The 22,543-nt window shown below is 43.9% G+C and overlaps 3 protein-coding genes across 5 annotated transcripts; 1 reads left to right on the top strand and 2 right to left on the bottom strand.

Moving 5' to 3' along the window:
* The first annotated feature begins 2,035 nt into the window (after positions 1-2,035).
* Positions 2,036-9,461, top strand: atp5fa1 (ATP synthase F1 subunit alpha). Of its 2 annotated transcripts, XM_061800346.1 has the most exons (11): positions 2,036-2,191; positions 2,704-2,779; positions 3,846-4,015; positions 4,122-4,295; positions 4,379-4,545; positions 5,850-6,150; positions 6,901-7,125; positions 8,295-8,402; positions 8,490-8,634; positions 8,713-8,863; positions 9,244-9,461. In XM_061800346.1, the coding sequence occupies exons 1-11, from the start codon at positions 2,132-2,134 to the stop codon at positions 9,320-9,322; spliced, it is 1,656 nt and encodes a 551-aa protein (XP_061656330.1). In that variant the 5' UTR covers positions 2,036-2,131; the 3' UTR covers positions 9,323-9,461. The 2 variants fall into 2 exon arrangements, with proteins under 2 accessions (XP_061656330.1, XP_061656329.1); XM_061800345.1 differs by lacking the exons at positions 2,036-2,191; positions 2,704-2,779 and adding an exon at positions 3,077-3,199.
* A 384-nt stretch (positions 9,462-9,845) lies between these two features.
* hwa (huluwa) lies at positions 9,846-13,765 on the bottom strand. Of its 2 annotated transcripts, none has more exons than XM_061800349.1 (3): positions 12,929-13,765; positions 12,111-12,318; positions 9,846-10,780 (listed from the first exon to the last, which is right to left on the bottom strand). In XM_061800349.1, exons 1-3 carry the CDS (start codon positions 13,472-13,474, stop codon positions 10,530-10,532), a joined length of 1,005 nt encoding a protein of 334 aa, XP_061656333.1. In that variant the 5' UTR covers positions 13,475-13,765; the 3' UTR covers positions 9,846-10,529. The 2 variants fall into 2 exon arrangements, with proteins under 2 accessions (XP_061656333.1, XP_061656334.1); XM_061800350.1 differs by having other exon boundaries at positions 9,849-10,761; positions 12,929-13,762.
* A 161-nt stretch (positions 13,766-13,926) lies between these two features.
* LOC133490366 (dnaJ homolog subfamily B member 5-like) lies at positions 13,927-18,638 on the bottom strand. The gene is made up of 4 exons (XM_061800348.1): positions 18,380-18,638; positions 17,311-17,572; positions 16,213-16,766; positions 13,927-14,861 (listed from the first exon to the last, which is right to left on the bottom strand). The coding sequence occupies exons 1-4, from the start codon at positions 18,485-18,487 to the stop codon at positions 14,628-14,630; spliced, it is 1,158 nt and encodes a 385-aa protein (XP_061656332.1). The 5' UTR covers positions 18,488-18,638; the 3' UTR covers positions 13,927-14,627.
* Between the last annotated feature and the right edge of the window lie 3,905 nt (positions 18,639-22,543).

Below are 22,543 nucleotides of genomic sequence, written 5' to 3' on the forward strand. Positions count from 1 at the left end.
TTGCATTATGTATATAAAGCTGTTTTTTAAAAAAAAATTATTTCAGTATTAACTTTTTTTTTTTCAAGTGACACACATGCCTTTTTACTGAATTGTATTTCGCTAAGTCTTACCACTGAACTGAATGTGTGTTAGATGATGATCAAATGTACAGTACATCAAGGGACGCCTATCAGAATGTGGTTTTACTGCCTGCTTACAGAGATCCTGTGATTTACTTTTGGACATTCGGGACCTTAATGCACAGTGCAAATATTTCTTATCAGTTGAGAGATGCAATGCAAAACGTGAGAAATGCATCCAAAGCAACCTGAGTTGACTGTTTTATTGACCATTGATAGTGAATGGTGCTGAGCAAAGTGATTTGTGGTATCTATGCTAATAGAAAGGAGTTTTTATTCCATATTTGATCGCAAATCAATGTTTATGGTTACCATGTTTAACCTGTCAGGTGTTAACTTGTAGAAAATGTTACATTCGCCACAGTCCAAGTTGGCGCCAGTGTGGCATTAGTTTTTCCTGGGAAAAGCAAATGTGTGCTTGTGGTATTTCTTGCATAATGTCTTCAAGGTGGAAAACATGCTTGTGAAAGAAATAGGGACCTTAACGCTGCGGTTTGTTGGGAAGGTGTTGAAATGTCATGTTTTGTAAACTAACTCAGAGGTTAAAAAAAATGTTTGAAATGAAGGTGTAATTGAAAAAAAAAAATAATCAACCTTGATGCAAAGTTGTAGTTTTCAAATTACTTTCTGACTAAAAATGTTTTGTCAAAATGGCCTTGATTCAATAAAAGCTGTTACTTAAAAGATTTGGATTCCTTAGTTTTTGTCCTGAAAGCATTCACACAATAAATCGACTGACTGCTTGCGTATGGTAACTTCCGTGTTTCCTTATACACTACACTGGTGCCTTGCGATAAACGTGTCCTGCTTGCGAGTTTTTCAAGATGCGAGCAGTCGTTTGGCTGTTTTGTGCTTTGGTTTGGGAGCTAAAACTCACGATACGAGCACTGTATTATAGCAGGGAACTCAACTCGCTTCACAACAAGCAGGAGAAAAAGAACTTAGAGGTGCGGTGGAAATGCAGACCACATCGGCCAGAGGAACCTTTTTCAACGAGGAACTCAGAGTTCCTGGGCTATTTGGTGGAAAAGCCCCTATAGAGACAAAGGGCATGCAGTTGAACACATGGCTGATATACACACCGGTCTTGTCTGAGGAAGATGGTCGCCATTTTTTCCAATGAGGGATGGTTTTCTTTAATACAATATAGAAGTGTCATTCTGTTCTGTTCTATTGTCAATCGTCTCGGGCCAAGCTTTACAAAGTGGCAGCCAGTTATGTTGTGTAGGACTATAGACTATCAACAAGGTGCAATAAACTTCGAATACCTCTATTGTGTTAGTTTTATTGATTCAATTCATAAACAGTCATTATATCTACAATATGACATTTGGTTGGTGGGTGTACAGCAACATTAACATTGTGTACACAGTTTCTGTTATTTTTCATTGGCTTTTTACATTGTCAAAATCCTATCGCTATATGTTTTAATAATTTTATATGTGATGTATGTATGTGCACATTCAAAACAAAAACAAAAAAAACATCTTTTTTCAACTATCTATGCCAGCGATGTATAGTGACAGGCATAACATCTATCCATCCATTTTCTGTTCCTCTTATCCTGTTCAAAGTCACCGAAAGCTCAAGCCTATCCCCACTGACATCAGGCAGAAGGCAGACTTCACCTTGGATTGGTCGTCACTCAGTCAAACATATTGAGACAATATACATGCATTGCCTATGACGGGAACGTTGCCCCTACTAACGTGGTCAGCACGTAGGCACGTCGCATAGCCAGGCCGCTATAGCTGTAGCTAGCTGTAGCAGTCATTTCTGGGGCTCCGTAAATAATAAATGATTATATGATAATTTATTATTAAATAAATTATTTTACTATTATATACATTATAATAAAACAAGGTATAAAAAAAACAAAAAAAAAAAAAAACGCCGGCTTTACTCGTGAATGACTTCCGGGTGACTGGGACCTTCTTCCCCTTGCTTGTTCCATCCGCTATCCTTCTCGCTCAGCCCAGGGAGCAGGACGGACACCGCAGGACTCCAACATGCTGTCAATACGTGTCGCAGCGGCTCTCGCACGCGCACTACCTCGCCGGGCCGGCTACGTAAGTCCCTACTCGTCAATTTAGTCCACTTTTCATTCGTTTCGCTGTAGAAAGCAAGGCCTTTAACGCGAAAAATCATGGCGGAGTTGCGTTTGCGGACGTGCTAGCATACGGAGGGCACCGGGCCTGTCACTGGGCTGCTACTCCCCACAAATTCATTTCAGATATTTCGTCAGCTTTTTTTTTGGGACACATCATTAATTTGTGCATTTCAGTGTCAATGTCAATCAGTGTCAACGGGTACACATTAGCTTGTGTCAGTGAATTTTCGTAGTGAAGGTCACGTTTGTCCAGCTCTGCATGCAGATTTACTATGAAAACATAACATGCCAATTTAAAGCAACTATCTGAATTCATAATAAAATATCCAGGCATTCTTCTTTATCTGATAACTGCTTTTTCGTCACCGTCTGCAGGTCCTTCTGGATGATGATGTGTACTGTAAATCAAGTACGCTGTTTAATGGCTGATGAGAATGTATCGCCTTGCTCACTGTTCTTTTTTTTTTAAAGGTGTCCAAAAATGTTGCTGCAGCATGTGTGGGAGTCAAGAACCTCCACACCACCCGCCCATGGATGCAGAAAACAGGTCAGTGTGGTAAAATGGTACATTGGCCTCATTATAAGCCTGGGTGATTACTGTTTATTTAAAATCAGTTACTTTGAGTATTTCAGAATGATTGTGCTCCTGGCCCCGCCTGTGTGGAGTTTGCATGTTCTCCTCGTGCCTGCGTGGGTTTTCTCCGGGCACTCCGGTCTCCTCCCAGATCCCAAAAACATGCGTGGCAGTTAGATTGAAGACTCGAAATTTCACGTCAGAGTGAATGTGAGTGCAAATGGTTGTTTGTTTCTATGTGCCCTGCGATTGGCTGGCGACCGGTTCAGGGTGTACCCCGCCTCCTGCCCGAAGATAGCTGGGATAGGCTCCAGCAGCCCGCGACCCGCGTGAGGAGAAGCGGTAAAGAAAATGGATGGATGGATGGATGGATATTCGCGGGTAAAATAAATGGTAAGGTGCCCAGGCCTACCTGATCATTGAATTTAAGACCTGCTGGTTATTCTTTAGGGTTAGAACAATTATAGACCAAGCCTATTATCGGAACTGATATTCAGCATTTTGAAGCATATTGGCATTGGTCTTTAAAAAAAATAAAAAAATCTGAAAGCCGATAAGAGATCAATTTACAACTGGGTAAAGTTTAGGGAACTATTTATTTATTTAAATTTTTTGTTAACTTTTTAAGAGATGTTACTGACCTTGGGAACTCCTTACACATTGTTCTTAAAACAAAACAAAAACTTTGTTTACTCTAGAAAACTTTACGAAGCTATGTAAACTTCATAAGACATAAGGACCTCGCTGCACTTTTTGTTAGAATCTTAAAACAAAGATGTCTATTGTGAGAGATAACAAAACAAAACTTAAGCATGTTTCAAAAATGAAAAAGTACTTTAATAAATATGCTTAAGGGCATTTAAACAAAGTTAAGTGTGTGAGTTTGTATTAAAAATTCTCACACCAATAATTTCCCTTTTACTGCAAATGAATATCTGCTCCAAATATTAGTTCATTAGCCTTTTTGACTACCAATAATCAGTATCAACCCTGAAAAATAACATTTATTTATCGCTATCATTATTCACTTGATCAAAAGGCACTGCTGAGGTTTCTTCCATCCTGGAGGAGAAGATCATGGGAGCGGACACCAGCGCTGACTTGGAAGAGACCGGCCGTGTTTTGTCCATTGGTGACGGTATCGCCCGAGTCTACGGTCTCCGAAATGTGCAGGCTGAGGAGATGGTGGAGTTCTCTTCTGGACTTAAGGTTTGCTCTTACATTTGCTGCTTATTTCCCTGCAAAAAAGAAAAAAAAGAAAAAGTGGTATCCAAAAGAAGTCACTTATTGTTTTTTTGTTTCCGCTTGTTTCCAGGGAATGTCTCTGAACTTGGAACCGGACAATGTCGGCGTGGTGGTTTTCGGTAACGACAAGTTAATCAAAGAAGGCGACATTGTCAAGAGGACAGGCGCCATTGTGGACGTGCCGGTCGGGGAGGAGCTGCTGGGCCGAGTTGTGGACGCACTGGGAAATGCCATTGACGGAAAGGTGATTAAATTCCAAACTTACCGCTACTGCATCATCACAGTTTTACAAGAGGGTCCTGACTTTTATTGCCTGTTCTGTCACAGGGCCCCCTTGGCTCCAAGACCCGCAGGCGCGTGGGCCTTAAGGCCCCTGGCATCATCCCGCGTATCTCTGTGAGGGAGCCCATGCAGACTGGCATCAAAGCCGTGGACAGTCTGGTGCCCATTGGCCGCGGGCAGCGTGAGCTCATTATTGGCGACAGGCAGACCGGGTAGGAAGACTTAATCAAACACACTTACAGTGCGGTGGTACCTTGATTTACAAGTGGCCTGACTTAACGAGTTTTCCCAGATACAAGCCGCAGCTTTTTAAAAATGTATTTATTTATTTATTTTTGCTCTGATGTGCTAGCAAAAATTTGAGATACGAGCAGTAGATGGTGGCAATGCATTCAACTCACTGCACAACAAGCAGTAGTTTGCCACAGTGAAATATTACTTAAAAATTGAGACTTCAAGGTGTTTTTGCCACTCCCAGTTGAAGTTTACTGTCAAACTAAACAGAAAATGAAGCGTTGTGTAGTTAAAACAACCACATAACTTTGCCTTCCTCTAGCTAAGTGTTAACACACAATACAAAACTAATGAATAAGCAAGAAGAAATGAATCAATTTCATTTGAATTGTTAACGAATGGTAGCGGAACCTAAAGCGCAAAGGTAAACATTTAAAATCACATGACAACTGCAAAAAATAATTAATTTAGCTCATGGAATTGGGAATTTATATTCCTAATGGCATTCGGTCTGAGTCTATAAATATCGTTCTCCCCGTTTTTGCATTTGTATTACATGTAGGAACCATTGGAGAGCATGTACTTTTACACCCTGTTTTGGTTTCAGCAGCTCGTTCAGGCGGCCAACTGCGATATCCATTTTCTGAGCCGCTTATCCTCACAAGGGTCGCGGGAGTGCTGGAGCCTATCCCAGCTGTCATCGGACAGGAGGCGGGATACACCCTGAACTGAACATAAATAAACATTACGTTGCAATTTAAATTAAACAAAAATAAACTAAAATAATTTAATGACTTCATTAGGCATCAAACTGCAGTATTTGGTCCCAAATTTAATTTAACATGTAATCTATAGCAAATAGATCAAATAAATTTGCGTTCTTTGTTATAATTAAAGATTTAAATGATTGAAATTACTTAAACTGCCATTTAAGTCAGCACACTACAGTATTTGCTCCTAAATAAGACAATTTTACTTCTGCAAATATATTAAATAGACTGTGCAAGTGTTGTTTTGGTACACTGTCTTAAAATTACTTCTGCAGCCCCTTTCGGCAGCCAACTACATTATTCTCCTAAATTCAATTAAAAATCATGCAATAAATGAATACCATATATCCATAAATTTTTTTTAATGGCTTGCTGGTCACTGCATTTCTTTTCAATACAAATGTTAAAGCGATTCAATTTGTGGTTGATTGATTCCGAGTGCTATGAAAACACTATTTATCCTAATCCCGAGATGGAGCCGTATCGCTTAGTTTGTAAATGTGTTTCCCTAGCAAAACTGCCATCGCCATCGACACCATCATCAACCAGAAGCGGTTCAATGAGGGCACCGACGAGAAGAAGAAGCTGTACTGCATCTACGTGGCTATCGGGCAGAAGAGGTCCACCGTGGCCCAGCTGGTCAAGAGGCTGACGGATGCGGATGCCATGAAGTACACTATCGTGGTGTCGGCCACCGCCTCCGACGCCGCCCCTCTGCAGTACCTGGCGCCCTACTCTGGCTGCTCCATGGGCGAGTACTTCCGGGACAATGCCAAGCACGCCCTCATTATCTATGACGATCTCTCCAAACAGGTGAGGTTTTGCTGCTGAAGGTACATAATCACCATTCTATTTGTAAATTCACCTTTGAAACAATCAAACAGTTTTTAGAATGTTAACAAACAATGCAAAACACCATTGTAAAAGGTGGTAAAGATTAGCATCGATTGTTACGGTTTTAGAAGCAACGGATATTTGAACACAAATGGTGGAGCAATACATGTAGACAGATAATTCAACAATACTCATAGGCATATAGTCTTTATCCGCACGAAAAATGACTAATATTACAGAAGCTCAATATTAAAAAGTAGCAATAGTAGTATTACTAAAAATCTTTTTCTGGATGACTGCATTGTACTGCCGCCTGGTGGCCAAGGCAGGCACATCAGGAGCAGCACAATGAACTTGATTGCAGCATTAAATCATGATCAGCAAACTCTTTTCATTCTATTTAATTATTATTCTATATTAAGACATTTAATCCTAAATGTAATTGAAAAACATATTTAATTGAATTAAATGACTTGAGCATTTGATTTAGCAAGAGAATTACAGATAGCGACCAAGCCCAATCGCAAAATGCTGGGTCACCAAAACAATAAAAAAAGAAATAAAAGTGATTAAGTGGGAGTAAAGCTTGCATAGCTGCAAAAATGGAAAATGTGCTACATATAATGGTGGATACAAAGAAATGGGGAAAAGCGTGCCTCAGAAACTGGGTTGCGGTGTTTTGATTAAAAATAAATAGCTAATCCAAATAACTGCTTGTTCCTCCTCCAGGCCGTCGCCTACCGTCAGATGTCCCTGCTGCTCCGTCGCCCGCCCGGTCGCGAAGCTTACCCGGGCGACGTCTTCTACTTGCATTCCCGCCTGCTGGAGAGGGCCGCCAAGATGAACGACAACTTTGGCGGCGGCTCGCTCACCGCCCTGCCCGTCATTGAGACGCAGGCCGGCGACGTGTCAGCCTACATTCCAACCAACGTCATCTCCATCACAGACGGACAGGTAACCACGAATCGCCATTAGTTTTTGCTTAGAATAGCTGGGGGAAGCTTTTCCTGAACTCTCAAATTGGATCTTCCAAAATTAACCCATTAGTTATCCTCTGAAAATGAAGATTAATCATTCAATACATCATTCAGAGGTCTTAAAAAGAGTTCTAACAACTGTTTAGATGGACACATTTTGTGAACTTAAGGTCTTAAATTTGATGGCCCCTTAAAAAGTCTTAAATTTGGCTTGCTTAAACCAGCAGATACCACGCATACTGAATTTTTGAAAATATGATGCAATGCTTGGGCAAATATTTATTATACAATTATTTTAAATTATTCAGGGCATTTGTGGGGCTTTTTAAAACGGTTCCATTAATGTTTTTATTGTTTTTGATCTCTGGGTGGGCTGAATCAAATGATCTCGCAAACCATATTGGCCGAAAGTTCCACACCCTTGACTTTTAACATGGAAGAAAGTCTTCATTACATTTTATAAACATTAAGGCCGTAATTGTTCTTAATCTGCCATTCAAAGATAACTCAAATAATTTGATTACAGAAAAGGTTGACGCAAAAGTTCTGCCTCGTAGCTTGGCAGTGATCATTTTCCCCACACGAATGGTACTGTGGAGGCACGCCCTGGTTCGTGTAGAAATAAGTTGGCGTAATGGATGAAATGGTCTGTCTAAAAAAATTTTTTTGAAAAATGTCCAAAGAATTGGATTAAAAACAGAAGATAACGTGCAATGTGTCTCCCGCAAAGCAGTGCTGTTTTACACGATAGTACGGCTCCGATTGCTGATGCAAGATTACCTTAAACACTGTTCGGAAATTTAATATAGTCTACCACTTTATTGAACAAAAGCAGCATGTATTAGGCACAGTCATACACTAGCTTCTGTGGCCCTGTCACCAAATTGGCTAGTCAGTGAACAGCGCACTACACTACACTTCATTATTGTATTGTGTGTTGGTAATGTTGTTTAATAATGCAAAATAAATTTTCCTCCGCTTGCTCAGTTAATCAGTGGGAAAATTGGTAAAGTACGCGATCCTAAAAACATTTGATAGGCAAATTTGGTGGCTTCACATTTCTCGCCAAAATGCTGACTTATCACTCTGAATCACTTTTAGATTTGTTGACTATGTAACACCTTAATTTTTGGGCTTCTCCTTCAGATCTTCTTGGAGACGGAGCTGTTCTACAAAGGTATCCGTCCCGCCATCAACGTCGGTCTGTCCGTGTCACGTGTCGGATCTGCCGCCCAAACCAGGGCCATGAAGCAGGTCGGTTCCGCTCGACGGGTCTCTGCAGAAGCGATCCAACAAAACTCACAAATGTGACTTCCGTTTGTTACGTTTCTTCCCGGCCAGGTGGCCGGCACCATGAAGCTGGAGCTGGCCCAGTACCGCGAGGTGGCCGCTTTCGCCCAGTTCGGCTCTGACTTGGACGCCGCCACGCAGCAGCTGCTGAACCGCGGCGTGCGTCTGACCGAGCTCCTCAAGCAGGGCCAGTACTGTAAGTCCCGACTGGTCCCTACCAGAATACGCACTGGGCTTTGGTTTTTGAGACACGGTTTCCCCGGTCTTCCTGTAGCTCCCATGGCCATCGAAGAGCAGGTGACCGTCATCTACGCCGGCGTGAGGGGACACTTGGACAAGCTGGAGCCCAGCAAGATCACAAAGTTTGAGAAGGCCTTTCTGCAGCACATCCTGAGTCAGCAACAAGACCTGCTGGCTGCCATCAAGTAAGTTTCACCTCACAATGCATTGCACTTTTGAGGGCTTATTTCATTAACACCTGCAGTAGTTAACACTGAGTAGGTGGTAATATAAACCCCAAAAAGTTTGGGGTTTATTGAATTGGGGAATAGTAGTGCCATCTGGTGGACACATAGTAAAGGATTGTGTGAGTTTGTGAAACACGAATTACATTTTCAGTTTTTTTTTTGGTTGACTTTTGCCATTTACAATGCTAGGATGTTGGGGCCGATATTCATTCAGCAAAGTCCCCCCCCTAAAAAAAAAAACAACAAAAAACTGCATGACACAATTTAAAAAAAATATATAATAAAATCTTCCTTTACAAAGACAATAATGTTAATTTCTGTGACTTTCCTCCTCGCAGGGCCGACGGCAAAATTTCCGAGGCCTCAGACGCCAAGCTCAAGCAGATTGTGCTCAACTTCCTCTCCAGCTTTGAGTAATGTGTGATGACGCAGTCTCCTCTTTCTATGTTGCGTTTTTGCTTGTGTTCCATGTTTACATAGTGCTCGGTCTGTTGAACTTTCTATGAACACTTGATCTCTAATGTACAGTCAGGAGAATAAAAAGTATTCCAACGAATGTACGGCTTCTGTTTATTTGGACTTTTTGAACAGACTGCTATTCCTACTGATTTTGAACTATCCTTCAACCAGTAGATGTAGAGAATTAGTCTTTAATAAGTCCAAAAAGTAGTGGAATCTGAGCATGTTATTTTTCCCCTCATCAACTGACATTTTTAATATTTCAGGCACCATTACTCAATGGAATGGCAACCACTGACATTTGATTTTACACAGGCAGATTCTCTCATCTGCAGCAGAGGTGTCCAACTTGGCCCTGTCGTAGTTATTGTTGTTGAACTGTGTAAGCTCATAAATCTATCAATCGCTACAGGGTGTAATGGTTTATGAGAGGGGGAAAAAGACAAAACAACTCAAGCTCGTTTTCTAAAAATGTATGAACATATGTTAGCCGTGACATCCACTAGCCAGAAGCTGAGCTACAATGTGTTTGTTTACCGATTAGGCATGTGGCTAGTTATACTCCGTGACTCTTACCTAATATGTTCTTTGTGGGAAGCCTAATAATTGCTGGTTTGATGGCTGTGCAAGCGTGCACTAGAGCAGTAATACTAAAAGTAATCTAGTGGTACGCAAGCTCCCTCTTGTGGTAGAGTTTAGTTTTATTCAAGCACATACGTTTGCATGTTTTCAAACATTTCGGTGCATTATTTGTGCAATACATAGCTTTTATGTACGTTATTCAAGCACAGTGTTAATGTTTTAACTGCAAAATGTTTGTGGATACAAAAATACACTTTTTAGAAATAAAACCTTTTATTGTAATTTTTAGTTAAATCGTACTTGGTGTACATTTTTTTAAAAAGTAAATATGACATCAGCGCAACTTCCACTACATGTTTCAAAGTGTTTTTTTTTTGTTTTTTTTAATTACCCTTTATTGGTGAATCAAACAAACTTGGTGAACATGGTGCAATTGTGAGAGAATTTAAATGTGAAAGGTGTAGAATGAACGAATATTTAAACATTGTGAAACTTAAATATACATTGAACAAATTCATTCTGATGCATTCAAAAAGTGTGCGAGCCGAAGTCCTTGTGATAAGTGAGACAAACTAAAACTAAATTATGTCCACATTTTTAAATAGAATAAATAAGCTATAAATAGACACTCAAAAGTAAATGGACTTTTTACACCCAGTACTGTTTGCTGTGCACGGCAGGCCAGTGGTGTTTGTGTTTGGGCACGTGGTTCTGCTTGACGTAGCACGGGTCGTAATAGTCCCACTCCAACGCTGACGTCAGCACGCCGTTGGACAAGCCGTCGCTGTCCGCCGACAAAATCCGCAGGGACACACCTTGAACACAATTTGGCAACTACTGTAGATCAGTTTCATATTTACAAAATAGTGATTTTATGTCTTTCATTTTGTAAAGAATTTATTAAAAATATTTTCATTTTTAAATTAACATTTATTGTATTGTGTAGTTATTAATTTGTATCTAAACTTTTATTTTCTTATTTAATTGAACTGGTATTTTCATTTTAAAACGTGTGTATGTATATATTACAATGGTGCCTTGAGTGAGCCGACTTGCTAGTTTTGAAATAAGAGCTGTCGTTCAGACTTTTTTTTTTTGTGCTTTAACTTTTAAGCAGAAATTTGAGATACGAGTGCTGTTTGGTGTCAGTGAGCTCAACTCCAAGCAACAGTGTGGCAGATAGTGGGTTAGGTTTTTTTTTTTTTTTTCCCCCAAACAGAGGCTTCAAGCTGTTTAATGCCACTTCGGGTTGAGGTTTACTATCAAATCTAAACATTAAAAAGAATGACATATTGTGTATTTATAACAATAACATAGCTTTGCCTTACAATAGTCTATTTAGCTTAATCCTAACAATGGAGTACGCCATAGACGGGCTAACGAATAGCATCGCTGTCACTTATAAACTTTAAAGCAACAGATATTTGAACACAAACAATGGATCTCCACATGTAGACAGACAATGCAACAATACTCACAGTCGTTCATGTTTTATCCTTTTACAGAAATTTGTATTACTGCTGCTTACTGAGTCAGTTGTGAAACTCTACTTCTTCGTGTGTCTGTGTCTCCATCTTATTGCCCCTCGGTAGCCAAGGTGCACATACCAGAGGGAGCAGCACAATGTCAATTGAATTGAAGCAAAAATGTGGTTAAAAACGGTTTAATTAATGTGAAGTACAATATTATAGTGCTTTTTGTTGAAAAATGTTTAAAAAAAAAATGTGTGTGTGGGAGGCTGCAGTGGATGAATGGCATTATCATTCATTTCAATGGGATAATATGATTTCAGATACAAGTGTCTTAAGTTACTAGCGTGGTCACAGAACAAATTAAACTCATATCTCAAGGGGCAGAACTGTACTTTGACATTATTGTACCATGTTGCACACTGTTCCTCCAGTGAAGTGGTCTGTGCTTGTCAGCACACTGGTTTCAATTCTTTCCTCTCCACTTTCTCTTTAAACTCCAATGCAAGCAGCTTTAAAGATGCCACCTCTGCTGAGCTATCTCGCCCGCAACACACCAGTCATGGAAAAGGTAACCACAGCCACCTAGTTTCTTCTTGTTTTTTATCATTTGGTCAATTTGAAGTGCGGCATTTAGTGATTCAAGTGACGATTAACTGGAGTGCGCATCTATTTGAGGAGCTGCGCCAACAAACCTGCACTGGCACCAAAGTCGCTGTCCAGCCCGGAGCCCTCTGCCAACGTGTTGGGGCAGGAACCCTCAGAGGGTGGCTGGATGTAGAAATCGCACTCCATGTAAACTTTGTCCAGCGGGTGTAGCGCGCCCGGGCTCGGCTCGGTCAGCATCCCGTACGCGCTCGTTCGACGGATGCCAGCCATGTGCTCCGCTTCCTTGTAAACGCACTACTTGGACAAGTTGGGGTGGGGGGGATTTCAAAGACACAATCTGTAATTGGTATTGATACTGAACCGTGAATATGGAGGGTACACTTTTTATCAGTATTCACATAAGTCAATTTCTGTAAATGTGTTTTACATATTGTGCGTTGTATTTCACATAAAAGTCCCCCCAAAAATTCAAGGTCCATTTTTTTGTATTTTTAATAGGGAAGTTGTGTACTCAGGGAAAAATAACAACAAGAAAAAACATGCGGTTAACATGTATCTAGAGGTGCTGCAGTATCAAAATGTGTTGTCTTAGTAGAGTTACAATGTTAATTTTGTAAATAGAATCCATTCTTCTTTTACTGTTTCAACATTTAAATAACCATCAGATTGGATAGTTTAGTCAAACTTTCCCCAAAAGTGTTATGCTTCCCTTTCAGAGATGTCTAAATGAAAAATGTGTTAAAATGTGCAAAACACATTGATCTTGCCTGGCCGGGGGCTCAGCACCCCGAAACCTCCGAGCCTAGACTCGCCCCTGGGTAGCAGGTAACCCCCCCCAAAATTGAAAACTGCAGCTTTTTTTTTGTAAAATGTAGTTTTTCTTTTTCCCTCGAGGAGGACTCACTGTGGGAGAGTTGGGCGGCACCAGGTTGCCTCTGGTGTCGGCCTCCGAGTCGCTGGACTGAGACAACCCCGGCGCGCTGTGACGCCTCTCGGCATTGCTGAATCTGGACGCCCGGGAGGAGGAGGAGGAGGCCGACACCGCCACCGCCGCCGCCGCCCGGATGCTGCTGGGCGTCCTCGACCCGGACCCCGGCCTCAGCAGCCAGATCCCTTGCCCCCTGCCGGACGAAGAAGCCCTGGAGGAGGTGACCCGCGGCCGAGGCAGGGCGGGCTCGGACAGCGACATGTACGGCCTCCGGGTTGAGAACACCTCCGCGTCGGGCGACCTCCGGGCCCGCTGCAGGAACCCCACCGCGTCGTCTGGGGACCGCGGCCGAGGCCTCGCCTTGGAGAGGAGCAGCAGCTTGTAGCCCAGGAAGAGGCAGTTGAGCAGGAGCAGCACGACCACGGCGGGGATGAGCAGCAGGACCACCAGGGTGAGGCTGGGCACCGGGTAACCCTCGCTCAGGCTGGGGGTGGGTGGGCTGCTCTGACGTGGGTGCGACATGTCATCCCAGTGGACATTGAAAAGGGCTTTTTTTTTTCTCTCTCTCTCTCCCGCTGATCTCGATTGATTCCAATCGTGCGGCCACACGTGGTTTGGCGTGTCAATCAACCACTTTGTGTTCGTTGTGCATCTTTTCTGCAAACGAGAGGCTCGTCCTTCACCATCCTCGTGGACGCATACCGCGTGCGCCACAAACTGAGCGACATTACAGAGCGGCAGCTGCGCGCAATTATGTTCACTATGACGCGCGTGGCTGTGGCGAGAAAAGGCCGCAGGGGGGCGACGGTGGGCAGGATCTCTGCATGCAAAAAAGCTCTCGCACTACCATGATGAAGCTTGATCGAGTCAGGTGGCAAAAGAAGTACTCACAGTGGTGAGGAGTAACGAAGTAAAAGTAAAAATGTCACTGATTGAAGCAGACCAGGGGCGTCAAACATGACAAGACAAGAGGATTTCAAGTTTTTGCATTCTGTTTAATTAATTTCATGCTGCCAGCTCCTAGTAAGACACTGTATATCATTGACAACCTTCAATTCAATAGAACAATTGACACATGAGTCTCTGTTAGAGACAACGTTGTTTGTGATTTTTTTGTACACAAAGGAGATCTTTGCACACAAGTACACGGTAAGAAAATCAATGTAAAAGTCCTATATGAGTACCATATATAACTATAGTCAAGTAGTTCAACCCCTCCCCCCCCGCCGCCTTGTGTTAAGTCTATACAGACTCGAATAACATACTGCAGTGATAACAGTACACATGATAAGAATACGCTTTTCATCGGAGAGAAAGGCAAAATGGAGACGTCCTCAGATACCAAAGAGCACTTTTGTCAGGTTTTATGGGGTCCACCTGCACGGAGCACAATGGGCGTTTGTGATTGGTTGTATAGCACCTCCAATTGGAACAGGCACCTGAGCCATTGGATACCTATTGCTTGGAGCTGTGGTCCCTCCGTTGGTCGCCAGATAATTTTGTGGCTTGTCGATTGGTTCCCAAAGAATGTTGTGGGTGGGAACAGAATGTCAAATACTACTTTTTTAGACCCTTTTCTTTGGGGACCAATCACAGTCTTTGGGTATCTAAAGGGTGGTGCTGCAGTTTTTCAATTACTCGCCAGGGAATTTTTCCTTTTGTTCTGCCGAGCAGGCTAGCACTGGCCCAGGCTGTGCTTGATGATTTCCCGCGACTGCGGCGGGATCCTGTCCGGGAAAAGCACCTGGAACTCCACCACCAGGTCGCCCCGCCGCGACGGACTTCGGGCAACGGGCAGGCCCTCGCCCCGCAGGCGCCGCACCGCTCCCGGCCTGATGACGTCGCTGCACGGCAGGGGCATCAGGCGGTTGTCCAGCGTGGGAACGTTGACCGTGCAGCCGCAAAGGGCCTGGAAAAAGTGGAGAGGAGAAAGGAAACGTTAACTCTCTTGGAGGGCGGTTTTCGTAATGACTGGAAAAGTGTCAAGTAGCATAATATCGAATCATTGGATTCGTAAAGGGTGGATTTCATTTATCCGAATGAAATGCCAAATATTGTACCCTGTTCTTGGGCAACCAATCACAGTCATTGGATGTGGTTGATAGGTTGCAAGGGCTTGGAGAAAGTGTGTAAAAGAAAGGAAACTTTCGTAATTGTTCAGAAGGTGTCAAGTTGCGTAAGCCAGAAATGTGTCAGTCGTACTAAAAAGCCTGTTACGCAAAGGAAGGAAGCTCGCCGGGCCCGTTCTCTGCTGCGACTGCTGCCCTGCTAATCTTGCCGAGCGTGGGCGCGCATGAAGGGAGAGCTAAAGAGACGTAAACGCCTCCGCCGCCTCCTCCTCCTCCTCCTTTGCAGCATCACACAGAGCAAGCGAGCTAAATTTAGCGCGGAGCCTAGCGGGGGCGGATGAGGTAACGAGATGACAGGCTGCGATGCTTCGGTAGTGCCTACTGTGTCTTATTGAAGTCTTTTCGGTCATCGAGTGATTGCATAAACGAGAGGAAGTGTCGTGTGGGCGTAGTGGAGCAGTGGCAGGTTTTGTAACACATTTTATTGTAAGGTACCGATTGTTTGTTTGTCGTTGCATTTTTCATCATTGAGAAGTTGTGATGGTTACCGAATATCCTCTACTTGGAGGACCAAATGGCTGAAGCTACTGCAGTGGATTGATTGAACGCCAAAGAATCCCACAATACAGCAACATTGGCACGAGTATAAGACAAAAGGCTTTATTGTCTTGGCAGCTTCATTATTGGGCGAGTAATGGTAGTCGTGGAGCTGCAATTGGTTGGATTGAAACTAGTCAAAGACAAAAGGCTTGTTTACAGCTTCAGTTTTCTTTGTGGAATTAATTTGTCCAGCGTCCCTGGGGGTCCGATCACAGTTATCGTGTATCTAAAGGCTGACGCTGCAGTTTGTCGATTCGACGCCAGAGAATTTCCCCGATCGAAACTTTGCGAAAACGGAACACTTTAATGAGCGGGCGGCCTTATACTTTTCTATTGTGGCATTCATTGATAGCCGCAGTTAGCGACTCATTTGTAGTCACGGAGCTGCAGAGCCCGAGAGTTTCACTGATTGCAATGTGAAGAATCCAAAAGGCTTTTTTATTGACTACTTTTCATCTTGGAGGAATTCATTTGGAGATTTTTTGGGGGCGGAGCCACTGCGCTTTGTTTATTGATAGGCAGAGATTTGTGTATGCCGACAGAATCGTAGCGCTTGGTTGAAACGCGACCACCGAGACAAAGATACCTCACCTCTTTGAGGGTGATGCTGGCCGTGTAGATGATGTTGGAGCCGTCTCTCTTGTACTGCGGGTGCTCTTCGTCCCTGAGGATGAAGGTGACGTCGGCGGGCGTGTTGTCGGGTGTCTCGTCGCCCTCCCGGGGGAAGGTGATCTTGGTGCCCGCCTTCCAGCCTTTCTTCACCACCACGTTCAGCACCTTGTCCTCTGTCCACAGGCTGCGGCCGTCCGGACCGAGGCGGCTGCGGGTGATCTTGACGTGCTTGGCGCAGCCGTGCAACACGTCCTCCAAGCTGACCGGCAGCTCGCGCACTAGCGCCTTGCCCCACGGCCGCCGCCCGCCCCGCCTCAGGCCGCCGCCCTCGTGGCCGGGGTAACCGCCCACGTGGCTGAAGGGGAAGCGGCGAAAGGGGTTGAAGAGCTCATCGTCATCGCCGTCGTGACCGAAGAAGATGTCGAAGTGGTCGGAGCCGTGGAAGAAGGAGGAGAAGGTGTCGTGCGGGTCGGTGGGGAAGTGCTTGCGGAAAGTGTTGCCCTGTCCCGCCACAGACACGCCGCTCTTGAGACCTGAATGGACAGACAGATGGGTCATTTCATGATAATAATAATAATAATAATAATGATGATGCATTACTCTTATATCGTGCTTTTCTGACACTTAACAATTTCACGCATTATTCATTCACTCCTCAGTCACACCAGGCGGTGGTAGGCTACTTGTGTAGCCACAACTAGTCGGACAGAAGCGTGGCTGCCATTCTGCACCTGCGGCCCCTCCGACCACCACCAAACATACAACCACATTCGGTCGTAGGCAATGTGGGTTAAGTGTCTTGCCCAGGGACACGACGACGACATGCGCTCGGGCGGGGATACGAATGCTTATCGAATACCTTACTACTTTTTGGCACCTTTGGTACCTAAACATCAGAGCTAAAGCTACTGCGGTCTGCTGATTGGTTGCCAGAGAATTCGTATAACCGTGGAAGTCTTAAAGACACAGACTGGGTTTACTACTTGGCCTTACTCTACTTTGGTGAGCTGCCTAACTGCAGTAAAAGGCACACAGGGAGCGGCTCAGTCTCCAAATTCACAAATACTTGACGCTCACCTTCCTCTCCGAACTGGTCGTAGACGCTCCTCTTCCCGGGATCGGTCAGCACCTCGTAGGCCTCGGCGATTTCCTTGAAGCGGTCCTCGGCGTCGGCGTCGCTGTTCTTGTCTGGGTGGAACTTGAGCGCCATCTTGCGGTAGGCCTTCTTGATCTCGTCCTCGTTGGAGTCCGGCGCCACGCCCAAGACTTTGTAGAAGTCCTTGCCGGCACTGGGCTTGATGGAAAGACAGGGGGCGTCCGGCTCCGATTTGGTGCCTTCCTGCAAGGAGGGACGAGGCGGGATTGACACATTACCATTCATATGTTTTCATTCCATAGTGGTACCACTAGCTTCTTCATTCCTTCTGCTGCCTCTGTACTTTCTGTCTGCTGTGAATTTTAAAGGCTGGTGCATAGCAGTGGGGTGGGGTCGGGGGACTCAGAGGAGGAAGAAGGGGCAGACTTCCTTGACAACAGAGCTTCTCTGCAGCCATTGGATAGATGATACGTTTGCATTTGGATCACATCTATTAAGCCTTCATTTCTTCTTTACTTTAAATGGCAGTGCACTGTGAACTAATGACACTTTTGTGTGCACATTCTCCAACAAGAACCATCCATAATGATGGTCAAGGTTCACCATTCCATTGTATTAACATGAATCATTTTACATTTATACATGCAGTTAAAAAGGAAATGTAATTTACAAAATGATAAATAATTTGAAGATAATTGTAAGATAAACATTTGCGTATGTTTTTAAATGTAACAGATATATTTTAAATACATTGCCCAAATTCTTCAAGTACTTGTATATATATATTAGATACAGTATTTGTAAATACATTTTCTTTTTTCTTACTTGGCAATATTTGTGTGCAGTAAGAAACACCAAATTTTTCTAGCACTTCTAAATTCAAATGCTACAAGCATTTGCAACGATATAATATGTTTTAAAATATATGTTAGGCGTATGATAATAGGTATAATTCTAAGATTAAAATACGTTTTGAACATGGACCATTAAACATAAAGATGCCCTCCAGTAAATCCCATGTGTGCCATATAAAAGGAATGTCCTACTTACAGCGGATGAAGCCGATCCCAAGCTGTCTCCTCTGTGCATCACCCGAACTTTGCACTTGACGTTGACATTTTTGTGCTTGACTCCAAACTGTGTCCAGATGAGAACCATGATGCTGCTCAAGTCGGCTTGGAGTTGCTGGGCTGCGGTGTCTCTGTCCACTCGGCGCTGGTGCTGAAAAAGCTCCGGCTTGCGTTGCTTGTGTTCTCGGCTCGACTGCTAAATAGTGGCTCGGCTTCAGCTCCCTTTTCTACTCCACGCTCAGCCAGCCCACGCAGCGTGACCGAGCTTCCCCGCCGTTGGCCCCTCCCACTGCAAAGAGGGCTGCCGCGGAGAGGCGACCGATTGGTTGCCGGGCGCGGATGTTGCAGCCCTCTCGCGCCTTCTGGAGCATCGCTTCCGGAGCTCCAACAGGCACACGGCCAGATAACGGGAGAGCAAGCAGGCGAGTCACGACTCAGAACACCGAGCCCATTTTTTTTATTTTTTTTTTAGTCCAGACAGAATAAACACAAGTCCAGACACCTGCACCATCAGTGCATGTCCTCAAATAGCTTTATTTATACACATGGGTACATTACTGGAAAGATAGATAGATAGACAGACAGACAGACCGAGCGATTGATTTTTTGTTAGATGTTTTCATATCTTATTATATTGTGCATAAAATGTAAACATTCGCATGACAAGGAGGAAAAAGTAAGTGAACGCTTGGATGTAATAATAGGTTGAGCCTTGACCCTTTGGCAGCAATAACCTCAACCAAACATTTCCTGTAGTTGAACAGAATCAATGATCAGTATGAATTTTGGACCATTCCTCTTTTCAAAAGTGTTGTAGTTGGACAGATGGCCTCACGTTCTTCTGCAAAGTATCTTGATAAACCATCCATCCATCCATTTTCTGAGCCGCTTCTCCTCACTAGGGTCGCGGACGTGCTGGAGCCTATCCCAGCTATCATCGGGCAGGAGGCGGGGTACACCCTGAACCGGTTGCCAGCCAATCGCAGGGCACATACAAACAAACAACCATTCGCACTCACATTCACACCTACGGACAATTTAGAGTCTCCAATGCATGCATGTTTTTGGGATGTGGGAGGAAACCGGAGTGCCCGGAGAAAACCCACGCAGGCACGGGGAGAACATGCAAACTCCACACAGGCGGGGCCGGGGATTGACCCCCGCACCTCAGAACTGTGAGGCTGACGCTCTAACCAGTCAGCCACCATGCCGCCATCTTGAGAAACTTGTGTATTTTTTTTTTTCATTGATGATAGCAAGCTGTCCAAGCCCTGAGGTAACAAAGCACACCAATACCATGATGCTCCCTTCACCTTGCTTCACAGTTGGGATAAGGGTTTGATGTTGGTGTGCTGTGCCTTTTTTCCTCCACAAATGGCGCTGTGTGTTCCTGCCAAGCAATTCAACTTTGGTTTCATCTCTCTGCAGAATATTTTGCCAGTAGTGCTGTGCACCACTACTTGGAAGAAAAGTAGTATTACTGAACTTTCTCCACTTAAAGACAGTTTGTCTAACAGTGGGCTTATGAACATCAAGAGGTTTAGAGATAGTTTTGTAACCTTTTCCAGCTTCATACAAGTCAACAATTCTCAATCATAGGTCTGCTGAGAGCTCTTTTGAGCGAGGCCTGGTACACATCAGGCAATGCTTCGTGACAGGAGTCAATTCTAATTCTGGTTTGTGTTTTGCAGTGGCCAGATCAGCTTTAAGCCACACCTCCAATCTCGTCTCATTGATTGGACTGATTAGCTCTTGGAGAATCCATAGCCTTGATGTTCACTTACTTTTTTCTCTCCCTGTCGTGTGAAGGTTTACATGGTATTTACAACGAAAATATGAAAACATTTAATTGTGTGGTATTAGTTTAACCAGACTGTTTATTTTTTTGATTAAGCTGAAGATCAGACCACATCGGGACCCGATGTTTATTGGGTATCAAACCTCCATTAGGTCGGAGGATTTTGTTTTTGCAAATGCATTTTTATAACGATAGTAACTAATCGTCACAGAACCTCCATTCTGCTAATCTTCTGTTTTGTGTATGTAGGGCAGTGGGTGTGTTATAAAAGCTCCTTTTCAACTTCAATTATGTGCCACCCGCTGGCACAAACACGTTGTCAGTGAGACACTCCATAAGCCACCAGCTGTAGACGCCCACTTACATAAAGGGATTCAGAAATGAATGGTTGGCATCGAATCAAAAACAGCGACCTAAACCTTGTGACTTCATCACCACATGAAGCGTATTGTTAAAAGTTGTAGCAACCTGCTCTCGAACGGCGCTTTCAACCAAAAGGAGAGTCATGGTGTCTATTTGGAGAGGCTGGTGGATGAAGGAGAATGGCGGACGTACATGGCAACGCTTCCTCCGCCTCCCCACCGATCAGGGGCGGAGTTTCCCGGGGATTCTCCTTGATGTCTGGCAGGAAGCGGAAGACAAATTTGGTTCGAGGAGAGCGTCACGCCTCTTCTTCTTCTCCAGTGATTCAGTTGAGCCTTTTTTTCCTCTCTCCTCTTCTTTTTTTCACACGGCTGCAGCCCACAGGAACAGTCTGAACAGTCAGACTGGGTTTGGCCTTGCAACACATGCACACTAGCACAGATGTCACTATGTTGATAATAACAGGCTATAGCATTAGGATTTTTACCTTTATTTATTTCTGTATTCTACAAAAAAAATGATGTACAGATACTGTGTTTAATATATTTAATATTATTTGTAATTCTAGACTACTGGAACAGTGAATTCTATCTATCTAGTGTACTTAATGAAGTGTCTGAATTCTGTCTGTCCGTCTATCGAGCCATCCGAGAATAATTTATCCATGCATGAAGGTGTACACAAGCACATGCAAACCCAACACAGGAACACAGGAATTCGAACTCAGAACCTCAGGACTGTGAGGCAGACTGCTAACACCACTGGACTTCCCTCTGCTAGTTGTAACTATAGATCACAAAAGCTGGATAGCTAGATAGATAGATAGATAGATAGATGGAAGAACAGATGGACCGATATATGAATGATGGAGGGAAAGGACACATTTTATTAGGTACCACGAACTGGATGGATGGATTATTAGATAATAGATGTCGTGAACGGAACAGAGGATAGGACCCAAAAATGCTCGACTCCAAAACAAATGGACAGTTTCAAAAAGAGAGGTTTAATATACAGGCAGAGGTCGGTACACAGGCAGGCAATCCAAAAAAGGCAACAGTATCCAAAAACGTGAGGCAAAAAGGCGAGGTCGATAATCGGAACAGGGTCGAGTCTTACTGTGAGTCTTTGACGTGGGAACAAGGAATGCTGGAACGCGACGACAAGGTACAACGAACTGGCGACTAGAAAGAATGAGACACGAGGTTAAATGAAAGGGGTAATTAGGGTGAAAGAGGCACAGGTGGAGAAGATGCTCTCAGAAAGCAGGTGTGTACGAGACGGGGGGAAAACAAGAACCGGAACACACACCCATGACAATAGACATATATCCATCCATCCATCCATTTTCAGAGCCGCTTCTCCTCACTAGGGTCGCGGGCGTGCTGGAGCCTATTCCAGCTATCATCGGGCAGGAGGCGGGGTACACCCTCAACTGTTTGCCAGCCAATCGCAGGGCACATACAAACAAACAACCATTCGCACTCACATTCACACCTACGGACAATTTAGAGTTGTCAATTAACCTACCGTGCATGTTTTTGGGATGTGGGAGGAAACCCGAGTGCCCGGAGAAAACCCATGCAGGCACGGGGAGAACATGCAAACTCCACACAGGCGGGGCCGGGGATTGAACTGTGAGGCAGATGCTCTAACCAGTCGCCCACCGTGCCGCCTAGATGCATATATAGATGTTATAATAATAGATGAATAGCGATGAATTGAGGATGGATAGATGGATAGATCATGCTGTAGATGGATAAAGATGAAGGAATGATGGATGGACAGCCGGACGGACAAACAGATCAATGGAGGGATGGCAGACAGAGAAAAAGTAGAGACTTCATTATGTTTTATTATTATGTAGATGATAGTTGATAGACAGATTGATTGACAGACCTGTTATGCAAGTTAAAAAAAAAAAATAACCCGCTGTCCTTGTTATGTGGGAGTTGAATGATAAATCCTTTTTTCCTCACTATA

Source organism: Phyllopteryx taeniolatus, chromosome 15 (genome assembly GCF_024500385.1).
Source record: "Phyllopteryx taeniolatus isolate TA_2022b chromosome 15, UOR_Ptae_1.2, whole genome shotgun sequence".
Lineage (NCBI taxonomy): Eukaryota > Metazoa > Chordata > Actinopteri > Syngnathiformes > Syngnathidae > Phyllopteryx > Phyllopteryx taeniolatus.

Excerpts from the sequence above, each read along its gene's own strand:
- atp5fa1 (XM_061800346.1), top strand. The coding sequence starts at position 2,132 with ATGCTGTCAATACGTGTCGCAGCGGCTCTCGCACGCGCACTACCTCGC. Across the intron at positions 7,126-8,294 it reads TCTCCATCACAGACGGACAG|ATCTTCTTGGAGACGGAGCT; the intron begins GTAACCACGAAT and ends CTTCTCCTTCAG. Across the intron at positions 8,403-8,489 it reads AAACCAGGGCCATGAAGCAG|GTGGCCGGCACCATGAAGCT; the intron begins GTCGGTTCCGCT and ends CTTCCCGGCCAG.
- hwa (XM_061800349.1), bottom strand. The coding sequence starts at position 13,474 with ATGTCGCACCCACGTCAGAGCAGCCCACCCACCCCCAGCCTGAGCGAG. Across the intron at positions 12,319-12,928 it reads TGCCGCCCAACTCTCCCACA|TGCGTTTACAAGGAAGCGGA; the intron begins GTGAGTCCTCCT and ends TTGTCCAAGTAG. Across the intron at positions 10,781-12,110 it reads CGACTTTGGTGCCAGTGCAG|TTGCCAAATTGTGTTCAAGG; the intron begins GTTTGTTGGCGC and ends GATCTACAGTAG.
- LOC133490366 (XM_061800348.1), bottom strand. The coding sequence starts at position 18,487 with ATGGTTCTCATCTGGACACAGTTTGGAGTCAAGCACAAAAATGTCAAC. Across the intron at positions 17,573-18,379 it reads TGGGATCGGCTTCATCCGCT|GAAGGCACCAAATCGGAGCC; the intron begins GTAAGTAGGACA and ends CCCTCCTTGCAG. Across the intron at positions 14,862-16,212 it reads CCAGCATCACCCTCAAAGAG|GCCCTTTGCGGCTGCACGGT; the intron begins GTGAGGTATCTT and ends CACTTTTTCCAG.